This window comes from Neomonachus schauinslandi, chromosome 8, assembly GCF_002201575.2.
Source record: "Neomonachus schauinslandi chromosome 8, ASM220157v2, whole genome shotgun sequence".
Lineage (NCBI taxonomy): Eukaryota > Metazoa > Chordata > Mammalia > Carnivora > Phocidae > Neomonachus > Neomonachus schauinslandi.
Window position 1 is genome coordinate 144,846,655 of NC_058410.1, and position 13,832 is coordinate 144,860,486.

General features: G+C 47.2%; 1 protein-coding gene and 1 non-coding gene across 2 annotated transcripts in view; both read left to right on the plus strand.

Moving 5' to 3' along the window:
* The first annotated feature begins 208 nt into the window (after window positions 1–208).
* Window positions 209–13,832, plus strand: part of LOC110586958 (zinc finger protein 664-like) — a 33,025-nt gene continuing 19,401 nt past the window's right edge. Inside the window, 4 exon segments of the mRNA XM_044917242.1 lie at window positions 209–362; window positions 472–637; window positions 749–1,126; window positions 1,236–1,347. Coding sequence (XP_044773177.1) covers window positions 209–362; window positions 472–637; window positions 749–1,126; window positions 1,236–1,347 — 810 coding nt within the window.
* Window positions 10,560–10,641, plus strand: TRNAS-GCU. The gene has a single exon. It is a non-coding gene; the product is annotated as a tRNA-Ser (tRNA).

Here is a 13,832-nt window from a genome sequence, read left to right on the forward strand (position 1 = left end):
CCACACTGTATTACTACCGTTCCTTCCACCTTGACTAACCTCTTTCTCTGAACCTCTAACACAAGAGAGGAAACAATATCATCTGTTAACATCAACCTAAAATAAAGATTAACCTTTCCAGCTGTCTGTCTCTTAAGTTATGTTTGAGTCATCTTTGCTCCTCAAGTTGTGTGGTCTGTGTTCGGATGGTGGTGTGAGGACTGACAACATGACATTAGGCATGAAGCAGGAACTTTGTGAAGAAGCAGAACCATGTAGGAAGGGGTCTGATGAACATGATGGAACTCTGTCTCAGCATGCCAAATGCACAGGAGACAGTGAGCCTAATGGAAGTTTGGAAACGCAGGATGGGGGTGCCACAGGTAAAAAAAATATATACATGTGAAGAACGTAGGAATACCTTCACCTGGATAAGAGGCCTTCACATGCATAGGAGGATCCACACTGGGGAGAAACCGTACTCATGTACAGAATGTGGAAGGGCCTTCATCAGACATGCAGAACTTACCCAGCACCAGGGGCTTCGCAGCATGGAAAGGCTTATCACTGTAAAGAGTGTGGCAAAAGTTTCAGTCAGAAAGCAGGCCTCTTCCAACATCTCAAAATCCACACTAGAGAAAAGCCATATCGGTGTACTGTATGTGGCCGGTGTTTCCGTCAGAGATCAGTTCTTACAAAGCATCAAAGTCTCCACACTAGAGAGAGACCTTTTGAATGTGTAGATTGTGGTAAAGCCTTCTGCCCACAGTTCAGACCTCACTGAACATCAGCGATTCCACAGCAAAGAGAAACCTTACAAATGTAATGAGTGTGGGAAAACCTTCAGGCAATGTTCACAACTTACTGAGCATCAGCAAATTCACAGTGAAGAAAAACCCTATAAATGTAAAGTGTGTGGAAAAGCCTTCACTCAGTATGCAGGACTTAACCAGTACCAGAGAATCTATACCGGAGAGAAACCTTTTGAATGTCCTGTATGTGGACGAGCCTTTAGCTGGAGCTCAGAACTCATAATCCATCACAGAACCCACGCGGGGGGAAAACCCTATGAGTGTGCCGAGTGTGGAAAAGCCTTTAGCATGAGCTCAACCCTGATCATACATCAAACAAGTCACACTGGAGAGAAGTCCTATAAATGTGATCAGTGTGGTGAAGCCTTCAGTCAATGCTGCTCAGGTCTTAATAAACACAGGTTGGGAGGGAAGCACGGGAACTGCCCCCCGCCCCGAGCCAAGAAAATATAAGTGTGACGAGTGTGGAAAGACCTTTACTCGGTCAACTGGCCTGCGGAACCATAAAAGAATCCACACTGGGGATAAAACCTACCAGTGTTCTGAATGTGGGAAGGCCTTCACAAGGGGAGAGCATCTTATCGAACACCAGGGGATTCACAACAAGGTGAAGCCCTATCAGTGTAGAGTGTGGCAAAGCCAGTCAGAAGACAGGTCTGAGTCACCATCTCAGAATCCACACAGGAGAGAAACCTTTTGAGTGTTCCAAATGTGGGCGGGCCTTCAGTTGGAAGTCAGATCTCAATAAACATAAGAGAGTCCACTCTGAGGAAGAACCCTGTCAGTGTGAAGAGTGTGGGAAGGCCTACAGGCAGAGAGCAACGCTGTTCCAACATCTGAGGGGCCACACTGTGCTAAGCCCCAGCAGCAGAGTGAGCAGAGTGGAGCCTGCGTGGGAACTCGGCCCTGATCAAGGGCCAGAGAATCCACAGCAACTGGACACCTTGCCGCGGTGTTAGGCGACAACTTCAGGAAGAATCCAGGACTTTTTTTTTTTAACTGAAATAAAATGTTTCTTGGACTTCATTATTTAAAGAAAATCAGAGATGCCACATCAAAGAGTTTTTTTTTTTTTTTTAAAGATTTTATTTATTTATTTGAGAGAGAGAGAACGAGAGACAGAGAGCAGGAGAGGGAGGAGGGTCAGAGGGAGGAGAAGCAGACTCCCCGCCAAGCAGGGAGCCCGATGCGGGACTCGATCCCGGGACTCCAGGATCATGACCTGAGCCGAAGGCAGACGCTTAACCATCTGAGCCACCCAGGCGCCCCAAAGAGTTTTTATAAAGGTCATAATGCTAGAAAAGTTGAGAGTTTAGAAAAATAAATGTCAACAAGAAATTTACCTGTGATTACTTTTACTAAATGCAATGAAGTATTAGATAATACGATGAAAAAATATACAAGGGCAGCTATAAAAAATATTTTTCTACTGAATTCATGAGTTTTCATGTTTTTTCAGATCATTTTGATGTTTTTTAAAAATTTTATTTATTTGAGAGAGAGAGACAGAGATAGCAACAGAGATAGTGAGAAGAGAGCGTGAGCGGGGAAGAGAGGGAGAGCCCCGACGTGGGGCTCAATCCCAGGACCCTGAGATCATGACCTGAACCAAAGGCAGACACTTAATCGACTGAGCCACCCAGGTGCCCAAAACCATTTTGATTTCTAACTAGCGTTAGCCATTCCCAGCATTGAAATTACTACTCTGGGAGTGCCTGGGTGGCTCAGTCAGTTAAGCGTCTGCCTTCGGCTCAGGTCATGATTCCAGGGTCCTGGGATCAAGCCCCACGTCGGGCTCCCTGCACAGTAGAGAGCCTGCTTCTCCCTCTCCCTCTGACTGCCTCTCTGCCTACTTGTGCTCTCTTTCTGTGTGTCAAATAAATAAAATCTTAAAAAAAAAAAAAAATTACTACTCTGAGTACCAGTCAAGGACACTAGAAAATCCAAGTTTGGGATGTGTGAGCTGAGTTGTCTGTTTCTCTCCCTACCTAACCAAGCCTTTGACCAAAAGTGAGTGGTCTGCAGACCCTTCCTGATCCCCACCCCCAGAATTAGCATTTCCTGGTGAATAAAGGATGTGTTAAAGTCTTACTGATAGGGAGAGCAGAAGGGCATTGGCCTCCAGAAGCTCAAAATCTAGTGGGGCCTTTATGGCGAAAGCCCGGGGCATACTTTTCTCCTTGTGAAAATACTCCTTGAGCTCACAACTGAGAAGGACAAAAGGGAAGAGGGAAAACCAAACCTTTCATTCCAGCATTTTCACCCTCCTACAAATTATACTTACACAACTGAAACCTCTTTCAGCTTCAGCACTACCTATGTTGTGAGGGACATGATATGAAGTTCATGGTACTTTTCAAATACTGGAAGAGTATTTTCTCATTTTTTTGTGCTACCCACAACGTAACAGCTACAGATGTGACACGTTTTGAAGTGTAATGTGCATAATTAACATTTTCTTCAACACCTTCTGAAATCTAGACAGCCAGCAAAGGAATAATCCCTGCTTCTCCTTTTCTTTGATGTTTGCATGATGTATCTTTTTCCATCCTTTTACTTTCAGTTTACTTATATCATTAAATTTGAGGTGAGCTCCTTATAAACAGCATATGCTTGGGTGATGCTTTTAAATTCAAACCCCCAATCTTTGTATTTTAATTGGAGGATGGAAATGATTTCCACTTAATGTAATTATTGGTATTTTAAGGCTTAAGTTTGCTATTTTTTTTCCTTATTCCCTGTATTGCATTTCTGTGGTTTCTCTTCCTTGCCTTCTTGTGGGTTACTTGAATATGTTTTCAGAAGTCTGTCTTGAGACATCATCATTGTCCTTGATAAAAGCTGTTACTTTGAACTGGCTTTCAACCCACATATATTCTACACATTTCTCTCCAAGAAATACATCAGCTTTTGTTAACCTAATTTGAGAACAACCCTAGACAATAATACAAACATTCTAAACAGATATGGGGGATTAAACAGAGTTGTCTTCTTACCAAAGTCTGTATTAGTTTTTTGTTACCTGTTAAGTCCTATGTCTAATGAGACCCAGCAGGGGGAGCCCTCCAGAACATTTTGAGCTAAGAATGGCGGAAAGCAGGACTCTTGTTTTATTCTCAGTATATCTCAGCACTTTAAACAGTACCTGACAAGTATTAGTTGCTCCATAAATATTGAAAGAAGGAAGGGGAAGAGGTTCCTGGGCCCTGTGCAGCTCTGAGTTAATTACCAGTGGCTGAGGCCAGAGATACACAAGGAGCTGATCCTGCAGCTGCTGGCGTTAAGTGGTTCTTGACCATGCTGCCTAAGGAGCTATCTGCCTAAATTTAAAAACATAATCCAGGTGAAACGATACCTTTGCTGTGGAGAAATCTGGCAAACAACACTTTAACCAGGTAGTCAAACAACAACTAGAAACAGGATGAACTGATACATGACTTCTGATATGATTGCTTCACTGAGGACACATCATGACTTCTGTGGTATTTCTGGTGAAAATGTGTAACCCGAATCTAATCATAAGGAAACATTAGACAAACCCAAATTTGGGGTAGAGGGTTGGCCTGTGTTCTTCAAAAGTATCTACATTATAAAAGAGAAGCATTGAGGAATTGTTTTAGATTAAAGGAGATTAAAGAAATATAATAACTAAAGTCAGTGTGTAAGCTAAGGTTGGATTCTAGATTGGAATAAAATTTATGTAAAGAATATCATTGGGACAATTGGTTTAAAGTAAACAGACTATATGTTCAATAACAGCATTGCATCAGTGTTCAGTTTCCTGAGTCAATCATCGCTTTGTGGTCACAAGACAGAAGGTCTCTTCTCTCAGAAGGTACTTGCTGAAGTGTTTCGGGGTGAAGGTTCTTTGTACTGCAGCACTTTTTTTTAGATTTTATTTATTTGAGAGAGAGACAGCAGGAGCTGGGGAGAGAGGGAGAGGGAGAAGCAGACTCCCCACTAAGCAGGGAGCCCGTTGAGGGTCTTGGTCCCAGGACCCTGGGATCATGACCTGACCAAAGGCAGACGCTTAACCAACAGCCACCCAGGCGCCCCTGTGACACATTTTCGAGGGGTTTAGTGGGTTAGCAGGTAATAGCAGTAAGTTTATGTGAAGGAGAAAACAAGCGGCAAGCATTAATAATAGGTGAATCTAGGGAAAAGGAATATAGTGCTCGTTCCATTGTTCCTACAATTTTTTCTAAGTAAAGGTTGAAATAAAAACAATACTTATACCAAAACAAACCCAGAGAGTGAATATGAGGTATTGATTTTGACTGGAGAATTGTGGAGAGTAAGTGAGGTATATGCTGTTCGTATCTCAGTACAGTGAAGGTTGGGGTGTCCTCTGAGACAGCGTTAGTCTTCTTTTTTTTTTTTTTTAAAGATTTTATTTATTTATTTGAGAGAGAGAATGAGAGAGAGAGAGCACATGAGAGGGGGGAGGGTCAGAGGGAGAAGCAGACTACCTGCCAAGCAGGAAGCCCGATGCGGGACTCGATCCCGGGACTCCAGGATCATGACCTGAGCCGAAGGCAGTCGCTTAACCGACTGAGCCACCCAGGCGCCCAATGAAACTTTATTTATTTGTTATTTTTTTATAAAGATTTTATTTATTATTTGACAGAGAGAGAATGAGAGAGAGAGAGCACATGAGAGGGGGGAGGGTCAGAGGGAGAAGCAGACTCCCCGCCGAGCGGGGAGCCCGATGCGGGACTCGATCCAAGGACTCGATCCAGGGACTCGATCCAGGGACTCCAGGATCACGACCTGAACCGAAGGCAGTCACTTAACCGACTGAGGCACCCAGGCGCCCCGCGTTAGTCTTCTTTATATTCTGCACTGAATTGACAGCTACACCGGAACACGTAAAATTGTTCCCATTTAAGGAATGCTCTCCTTGGATCTCTTGCCACCAGAGGCCAATTTGTGCTGAAGTATTTTACTGTAGCATCTCCATTTTCTGCTGGATGATTATCAAGCCTCTTCCCAGACTCGGGTCTCCTCTAAGATGAACTCCTACGCACTTACGTCTTAGATACTGAAATTCTTCTAGCGACAGTTGAGCTTGCTAGACATAAGCTCTAAAATCGTGCAGTTGTAGAACTGGGAGAGATCCAGAACAAAATGCACTCCTTCTTTTCTCAAGCCTCGGTTAAGTGCCGACACTGTGCCAACCATGTAAAGGAGTATGATAAAGAAGTTCAGGGGCGCCTGGGCGGCTCAGTCGCTAGGCGTCTGCCTTCGGCTCGGGTCCTGATCCCGGCGTCCCGGGATCGAGCCCCGCCTGGGGCTCTCTGGCTACCTCCGTCGCTCTCTCGCTCTCTCTCAGGTAAATAAAGTCTTTAAAAAACAAAACACTACTGAAGGAGGTTGAAATGAAAAGGTCGAAAAACAAAGGGAGCGAATGTTGCCAAGCGGCGCCGGGAGACCCGTGGACGCGCGGCCGCCACGTGCGAGCGCACTGAAGGGCCCTACGCCCCGAGCAGACGCGTGCTTTGTAGCCTCTCCTCGGGTTCGGCGGGTCGCGGGCCTGCCCCCCCCCCGCGCCCACCCCCCGGCAGGCCCGCGTGCTCGTGCTGGCCCGGGAGACGCTCGCCAGCCGGCGGGAAGGCTTCGGGCTCCGGGCAGCGACCTCCGCCGGCCGGCCGCGGTCGGCCTTCGGAAGCCCCCGGGAGTCCGGCTGGGGCCCTGCGCGCCCCGCGGACCCAGAGCTGGGGTTTGGCAGGTGGGGTCAGACGGTGGCGTCCGCCACCCAGACGCGAATGCCTTTCGATCTGTTGTGTGAACGTCAGCGTCCCGCGCTGGGCGCGGAGGTCGGGAGCTGGGCTGCCGAGACCCGGCGCGCCCCCTGCGGAGGTGACCCTGGGGTCCCCGGGGTCAGGGCGGGAGGGGGCGCCGTGGGGGCTTGCCCGACACCACCCAGCTGTGGGGGCTTCAGAAGGCGGGCCCCGCGAATTTCGGAAGCCTGCGGAGCAGCCCCCGCCCCCCGGCCCCCGCCGACGTCGGGGAGCCGGTCAGGTGCCGTGGCCTCGACCCCAGACCTTCTGCGCTGTCTTGGGAATAAGGGGCAAGCTGAGGCTCGCAGCCGGGGGCCCCTTGCTGGTCTCGGGGCAGAGGCGGGGGGCCCGCGGCCGGGTGAGCACCGCCCAGGCACGTGGGCACCTGGGGCGCCCCGCGGGCTTGTCCAACTTACTGGTTTCATCCACACGCCTTTAGGTTGTGCGTAAGGAATTTCGACAAAAAGGGTGTTAACACCTTTTTCCTTACGACAGCTTTTCTTGTCAGCAAAGTTACATATCTCTGTTCCTCTACTTACACTTTCCATGACCATTTTATTAAATCCGCTTGTGCTGGGACCCTAACATCTGGCATATTCATGCAATGAAGCAAAGTCAAACATATTATAACTTTTTATTATGGATATTAAAAAATATTTTTATTAAGTAAACTCTGTCCCCAATGTGGGGCTCAAACCCATGACCCTGAGATCAAGAGTCCTATGCTCTACTGACTGAGCCAGCCAAACATCTGCTACTTGTATTATAGAAGTTTTTAAACATACACAAAAAAGGTAAATAATAAAGCCTCATATGTCTGTCTCCCAACTGCAAGATTTAGCAATATTTTTCTAACCTCTCCCTCTCTCCCTCCCTCTCTCTATATAATATTTTTCCCCCTGTAAAGAAAATCCAGGCATCATATCATTTTATCCATAAATATTCCAATATGTAAGAGAAGAGAGATGGGAATTTTAAATATAAGCACTACTTATTTTTTTTTTAAAGATTTTATTTATTTATTTGACAGAGAAAGACACAGCGAGAGAGGGAACACAAACGGGGAGTGGGAGATGGAGAAGCAGACTCCCTGCCGAGCAGGGAGCCCGATGCGGGACTCAATCCAGGGACTCCAGGATCATGACCTGAGCCGAAGGCAGTCGCTTAACCAACTGAGCCACCTAGGCACCCATAAGCACTACTTATTTATTGAGGATGTCTAGTAGGGAAAAAATGGCTTCTTCAGATTTCTTTGCTTTATCTTTTTTTATTTTGATCAGTGTGATAATTTTTCTTAGAATGGTCTTAAAATAAAGGATCAGGTGAACAATTCCATTGCCCAAATTTGGTAGGGCAGAGATTTGCTTACATGCTCAGCAAGGTAATTTTTTTAAAAGATTTTATTTATTTTATTTAATTGAGAGAGAGCAGGAGCAGGGGGAGGGGCAGAGGGTGAGGGAGAAGCAGACTCCCAGATGAGCAGGGAGCCTGATGCGAGGCTCCATCCCAGGGCCCTGGTTGGGATCACGACCTGAGCCTAAGGCAGATGCTTAAACCAACTAAGCCACCCAGGTGTCCCTCTCCTTGCCTTTAAATACTTTGTTTAAATTTATCTTTAATTTTTAAAATGAAATTACTAAGTCACACGTACTCATGGTAAATTAAAATCTTGAAAACGATTTCGTATAGAAAGTACAAACCTCAGATCCCAGCTGTTAACAATTGATATACATCCTTCAGAATGCTTTTTCTGTTTATATCAATCAGAGACTTTCAGAAGTTGCAAAAGATTCATGCCCAGTACATAAAAAATAAAGAAATGCCAAATAAAATGTGAAAATATTGGAATATATTAAAAACTCTTCAGCTAACTCATAAAAAAGAAATGCACAATGGTTGTATGCATAATAGTTACATAGACATACATAATACTTCTGTGAAGATAACATGGAATGTCTAAGTTGGGGACCTTGATGAAATTGAGACTGTAGCTAGATGACCTTCAGTGATAATAAATATCTAAACTCAGGGGTGCCTGGCTGGCTCAGTGGGTGGAGCATGCGACTCTTTTTTTTTTTTTTTAAGTTTTTATTTATTTGACAGAGGGAGACAGTGAGAGCAGGAACACAAGCAGGGGGAGTGGAGAGGGAGAAGCAGGCTTCACGCTGAGCAGGGAGCCCGATGCGGGGCTCCATCCCAGGACCCTGGGATCATGACCTGAGCCGAAGGCAGACGCTTAACGACTGAGCCACCCAGGTACCCCAAGGAGCATGCGACTCTTGATCTCAGGGTTGTAAGTTCAAGCCTCCCCTCTTGGATGTAGATATTACTTTCAAAAAAAATAAAATCTTGGAACTGGAGGGTATTATGTTGAGCGAAATAAGTCAAACAGAGAAAGACATGTATCATATGACCTCACTGATATGAGGAATTCTTAATTGCAGGAAACAAACTGAGGGTTCCTGGAGTGGGGGGTGGGGGGGGGGGGATGGGGTGACTGGGTGATAGACACTGGGGAGGGTATGTGCTCTGGTAAGTGCTGTGAATTGTGCAAGACTGTTGAATCTCAGATCTGTACCTCTGAAACAAATAATGCAATATATGTTAAGAAAAAAAAAAGAAGAAGAAGGTAGCGGGAGGGGAAGAATGAAGGGGGGGAAATCGGAGGGGTAGACGAACCATGAGAGCCGATGGACTCTGAAAAACAAACAGGGTTCTGGAGGGGAGGGGGGTGGGAGGATGGGTCAGCCTGGTGATGGGTATTGAGGAGGGCACGTTCTGCATGGAGCACTGGGTGTTATGCACAAACAATGAATCATGGAACACTACATCTAAAACTAATGATGTCATGTATGGGGATTAACATAAGAATAAAAAAATTAAAAAAAATAAATAAAATCTTAAAAAACATGATAATTATCTAAACTCAGTCTATCACCTAAAACTAAAACATAACACTAAAACAACACAAAAATACTATACATCCTGTTCTGTAATTTGCCTTTAAAAAATAAGTGGAAAAATATTTGTCAGTTACTACCTGTAGATATGCATTGTTCTTACTTTTTTAAAAGATTTTATTTATTTGTCAGAGAGAGAGCACAAGCAGGGGGAGCAGCAGAGGGAGAGGATGAGGAAGAAGCAGACTCCCAGCGGAGCAAGGAGCCCCATGGGGGCCTAGATCCCAGGACGCTGGGATCATGACCTGAACTGAAGGCAGCCGCTCAACCAACTGAGCCACTCAGGCGCCCCTGTAGTGTTTTTATTAATGATCACATACTCCTCCAATGTGATGTTTAATCATAAATTATTTGGGGGCACATGGGTGGCTCAGTCGGTTGAGCATGGGACTCTTGATCTCTGCTCAGATTTTGATCTCAGCGTTCAAGCTCTGCGCTGGGCTCTGTTCTGCCTGCTTTAAAAAAAATTTTGGTGGGCATTGGGTAGTTTCTAATATTTAACTCTCAGCAGGAGTGCCCCACTGTACTGTATGTAACCTGTGTGTGTTTTGTAAGTATGTATTTTTCACCTAGTATTCGTACTTCTCTAGCATAATCTCCTACTAGTGGTCTGACTGCTGGGTTAAGGAAGGGTATGGACTTTGTAAATTTTAATTTTAAATTCTAATAGGTCTTTTGCAAGACGGTAGGCCACTGCCGAGGCCGGAGTGCGGACCTGCCACTTGAAAAGGGAATCGCAGAGCCAGTGCGATCGGAAAACAGCAAGGCGCGGCGACTTCCGCCGGGAGGCGGGGAACCCGTCCCGGGAAAGCGGGGTGCACGCGTGGGGGCTGGGGGCCGGGGAGCAGCAGGTGTCTGCGGGGGGACGCGCCCACCACCCGCGTGCGGTCGGTCTTGGGGGTACTTTGACGCCTGACTCGGACTGCGGTGCTGACGGGTACGCCCCGGCGAGGGCGAAGGGACGAATAGCCGCACACCTGGTGAAGGACAGCGGGGAGGGAGAAGCCGGACGAGCCCGGCTCCCGGGCGACGAGGTGGCCGAGTGGTTAAGGCGATGGACTGCTAATCCATTGTGCTCTGCACGCGTGGGTTCGAGTCCCACCCTCGTCGGCGGCTCTTTTGCTCGGCGAGTTAATGCCTCACTCTCCGCCGGGTTGGGTGATTCCCTCGGATCCTCCCTGTTCTCTGCCTCTTCAGGAGCACTTACTGTGCTGGAACTTGCTTCGTTAAGTGATTTATTTCCTTCATGTTTCATTCCCACATCAACTTTTCATTCCCTTGTAAGTTTGGCTTTGCACGGATTCCCCACTGAGGAAACAGTTGAAAAATTGAGGACCACAGAAAAATATTGCCTAACAAAGAGGAACTGATAAGATTGTCTACAGAGTAAGGTACACAAAATTGTCTATATTAGGGGCGCCTGGGTGGCTCAGTCGTTAAGCGTCAGGTCATGATGCCAGGGTCTTGGGATCGCGTCCCGCATCGGGCTCCCTGCTCTGCGGGAAGCCTGCTTCTCCCTCTCCCTCCCCCCCTGCTTGTGTTCCCTCTCTCGCTGTCTCTCTCTTTCTCTCCGTCGAATAAATCAATAAAATCTTAAAAAAAAAAAACTGTATTAAACCTCACAGGTTATTTAAGGCATTTTCAGGCTAATGTTACCTCTACTGCAATTTTCGTCTATTATTTTTTATTCTTTTTTTTTTAAGATTTTATTTATTTGACAGAGAGAGACACACAGAGAGAGGGAACACAAGCAGGGGGAGTGGGAGCGGGAGAAGCAGGCTTCCTGCTGAGCAGGGAGCCCGATGCGGGGCTTGATTCCAGGACCCCGGGATCACGACCTGAGCCGAAGGCAGACGCTCAACGACTGAGCCACCCAGGCGCCCCTATTATCTTTTATTCTAACTTTAAAAGCAACCTTTATTTCCTAAGGATTCTTGTCTTGGACAAGGAGGAGAATGTATTCTTAGAGGTATGACAAAACTAAAAGTGACATTGCCAGTTAGGGCTAAAGATTTCTTCCTGAGGAAAGCAAAGAAAAATATTAGTATTGTGTAGTTTCTACTTGTAACTTCCATCTTGGCAGACATTTGGGGGGAAAAAATAACATATTCATTTTATTATTTCCATTTTTTCCAAGACACATGCTTTTTATTTATTTTTATTTTTTAAATTAAGTTGATTAATTTAAGGAAGCTCTATACCCAATGCAGGGCTTGAACTCACAACGTCAAGATCAAGAGCTGCATGCTCTACCAACTGAGCCACCTGAGTGCTCCTATTATTTCTATTTTTGATAAGTTCTACAGTCACATGATTCAAAAAATATAAAAAGCTATACAGCAAGTTTTGTCACCAGTTACCCCCCCACCAGGAGGACACTATTAGCCCTCAAGTATCCTTCCAGAAACAAAGTATGTGTATATAATATTTAGCTGTCCAGATATATCATTAAATGAAAAAGAACATAGTGCAAGACAATATGTAGATGGTACTTATAAAAAGAAGTAAACATATCTACAGTTGAATATATACACCATTTTGCATGTGTGTGTGTCTGCATCTGTCATATAAATATCTAGCAGCAGTGTGCTGTGTTCTAGGGTGTATTCATTTGTGACATATTGCCACATTTCCTCCATGGGGGTTGTGTTGATTTACAGTCGCCACCAAAGAAGTGGAAAGACCAGACCACACCTGCTTGTGCGACCCTCTAAGGGGGAATATTATTTGACCTAACGTTGTCACATCATCTAAATGGAGGCACAAGGAGGAAATGATTAGGAATCCCAAATAATGTTATAAGCTTGGTAGTCTTGGTTTATCACAGAGTTTCTGAGTAACCACTGGCAGTTTATAAATTGGACTGATTAAATATTTAAGGTTTAATAGATTTCCGGGATTGGTGTGGTGGAACCTGTGTTGGCCTTGAGGGTAAAACTCGTTTGATTGCTTTATTAGAATGAAATTTTGAAATGTCTAAGTTAGAGGTCTGGATGGACCATTGGATTCAAAGCTTTACATCTTATGCAACTCATGAGGGCACTCTACTTCCCTAGTTCTCAAAAGTGTGTTTTTCCCCCCAAAATAGCATCATCATCACCAGGAAACTTGCTAGAAATACAAACTGTAGGGCCGGGTGCAACAATATGTGCTTTAACAAGCTCCAGGCAATGCTGATTTATACTACAGTTTGAAACTACTACTTCTGTTTTGTTTCAAAACATGGCTGGCCTGGTTTCTCTTCTCTCCAGTACCCGCGTTTAGCCACGTTTCTCCCATCTTTCCAACATCCACATGCTGAGTGTTTGTCTGGAACCTTCCCGGCTTTGCCTGGCTCAGTGTCTCCAACCCCTACTCCGTCCACGTCTAGAGCTGGGACCCTCAGGGCAAGCTCAGGTGGTGTGAAAGACATCAGCCCACACCACCAGGAACAAACCCGTAGAATGACAAAATCCGTGTATCGAATCGATGCAGCCACGGGAGACCCCAGAGTAATGGAGGTGCGGCTCCGCAAGGCGGGGAGACGTGGCCTCGTGGAGGACTGAGTCCCCGGGGAAGGACTCCGAGGACACTGGGGACGAGGGGGTCCGGTCGCTGGCTGTTTCCAGGCGGGACCGGGGGAATCGAGGGTTCTCTGGGGACGGGGCGCTGTCATCACAGGGCCGCGGGGCGGGCCGGGCCGCGGGTGGGCGGTGGGGTCCCGGGAGCTCCCGTGTCAGAGGAGCGACCCGGTGTTCACACTCTCATCCGGCAGCCCTCGCCGGTGGCCCCGCGCGCTGGCGGGCGGCGGGGAGGCCCCCGAGGGCCCCCGGGACTCTGGGCTTCCGCGGGGCTCACAGACACGGTCGCTCCCTGAGGCTGAGCGAAGGCGACCGGACCCAGAGGCCAGACCCGAAGTCCGCAGCGCCCACCCTGCCCAGCGCGACAGGCGTGCGATCCTCTCCCGTCGTCCCCGGGACGCTTGGCACGGATGCACCTGCGCTTCTCCTGCGGTTCGCGACTCAGCGGGGCGGCGGCGTCAGCGCGGGACCCTCCGAAGAGCTGGGTTTGGGCCAAGGCAGGGGAAACCGGAGCGCAGGTGCCGCAGTTTGTTCCTGCTGAAGAAGAGGCAACGGAGCGAGGGACCTGGGGTCCGGCCGTGAAGTCGCTGTCACGCACGTCTGGTGGGAGAATGGCCTTTGGCGGGGGGGGGGGGGGGGGGGGGGGGGCGCGCTGACGCCCCCGCCCCGCTAAGTCAAAAACCGCAGGAGCAGCGCAGGTGCATCCGTGCCAAGCGTCACATAACTCTTTCATCTCAAAAG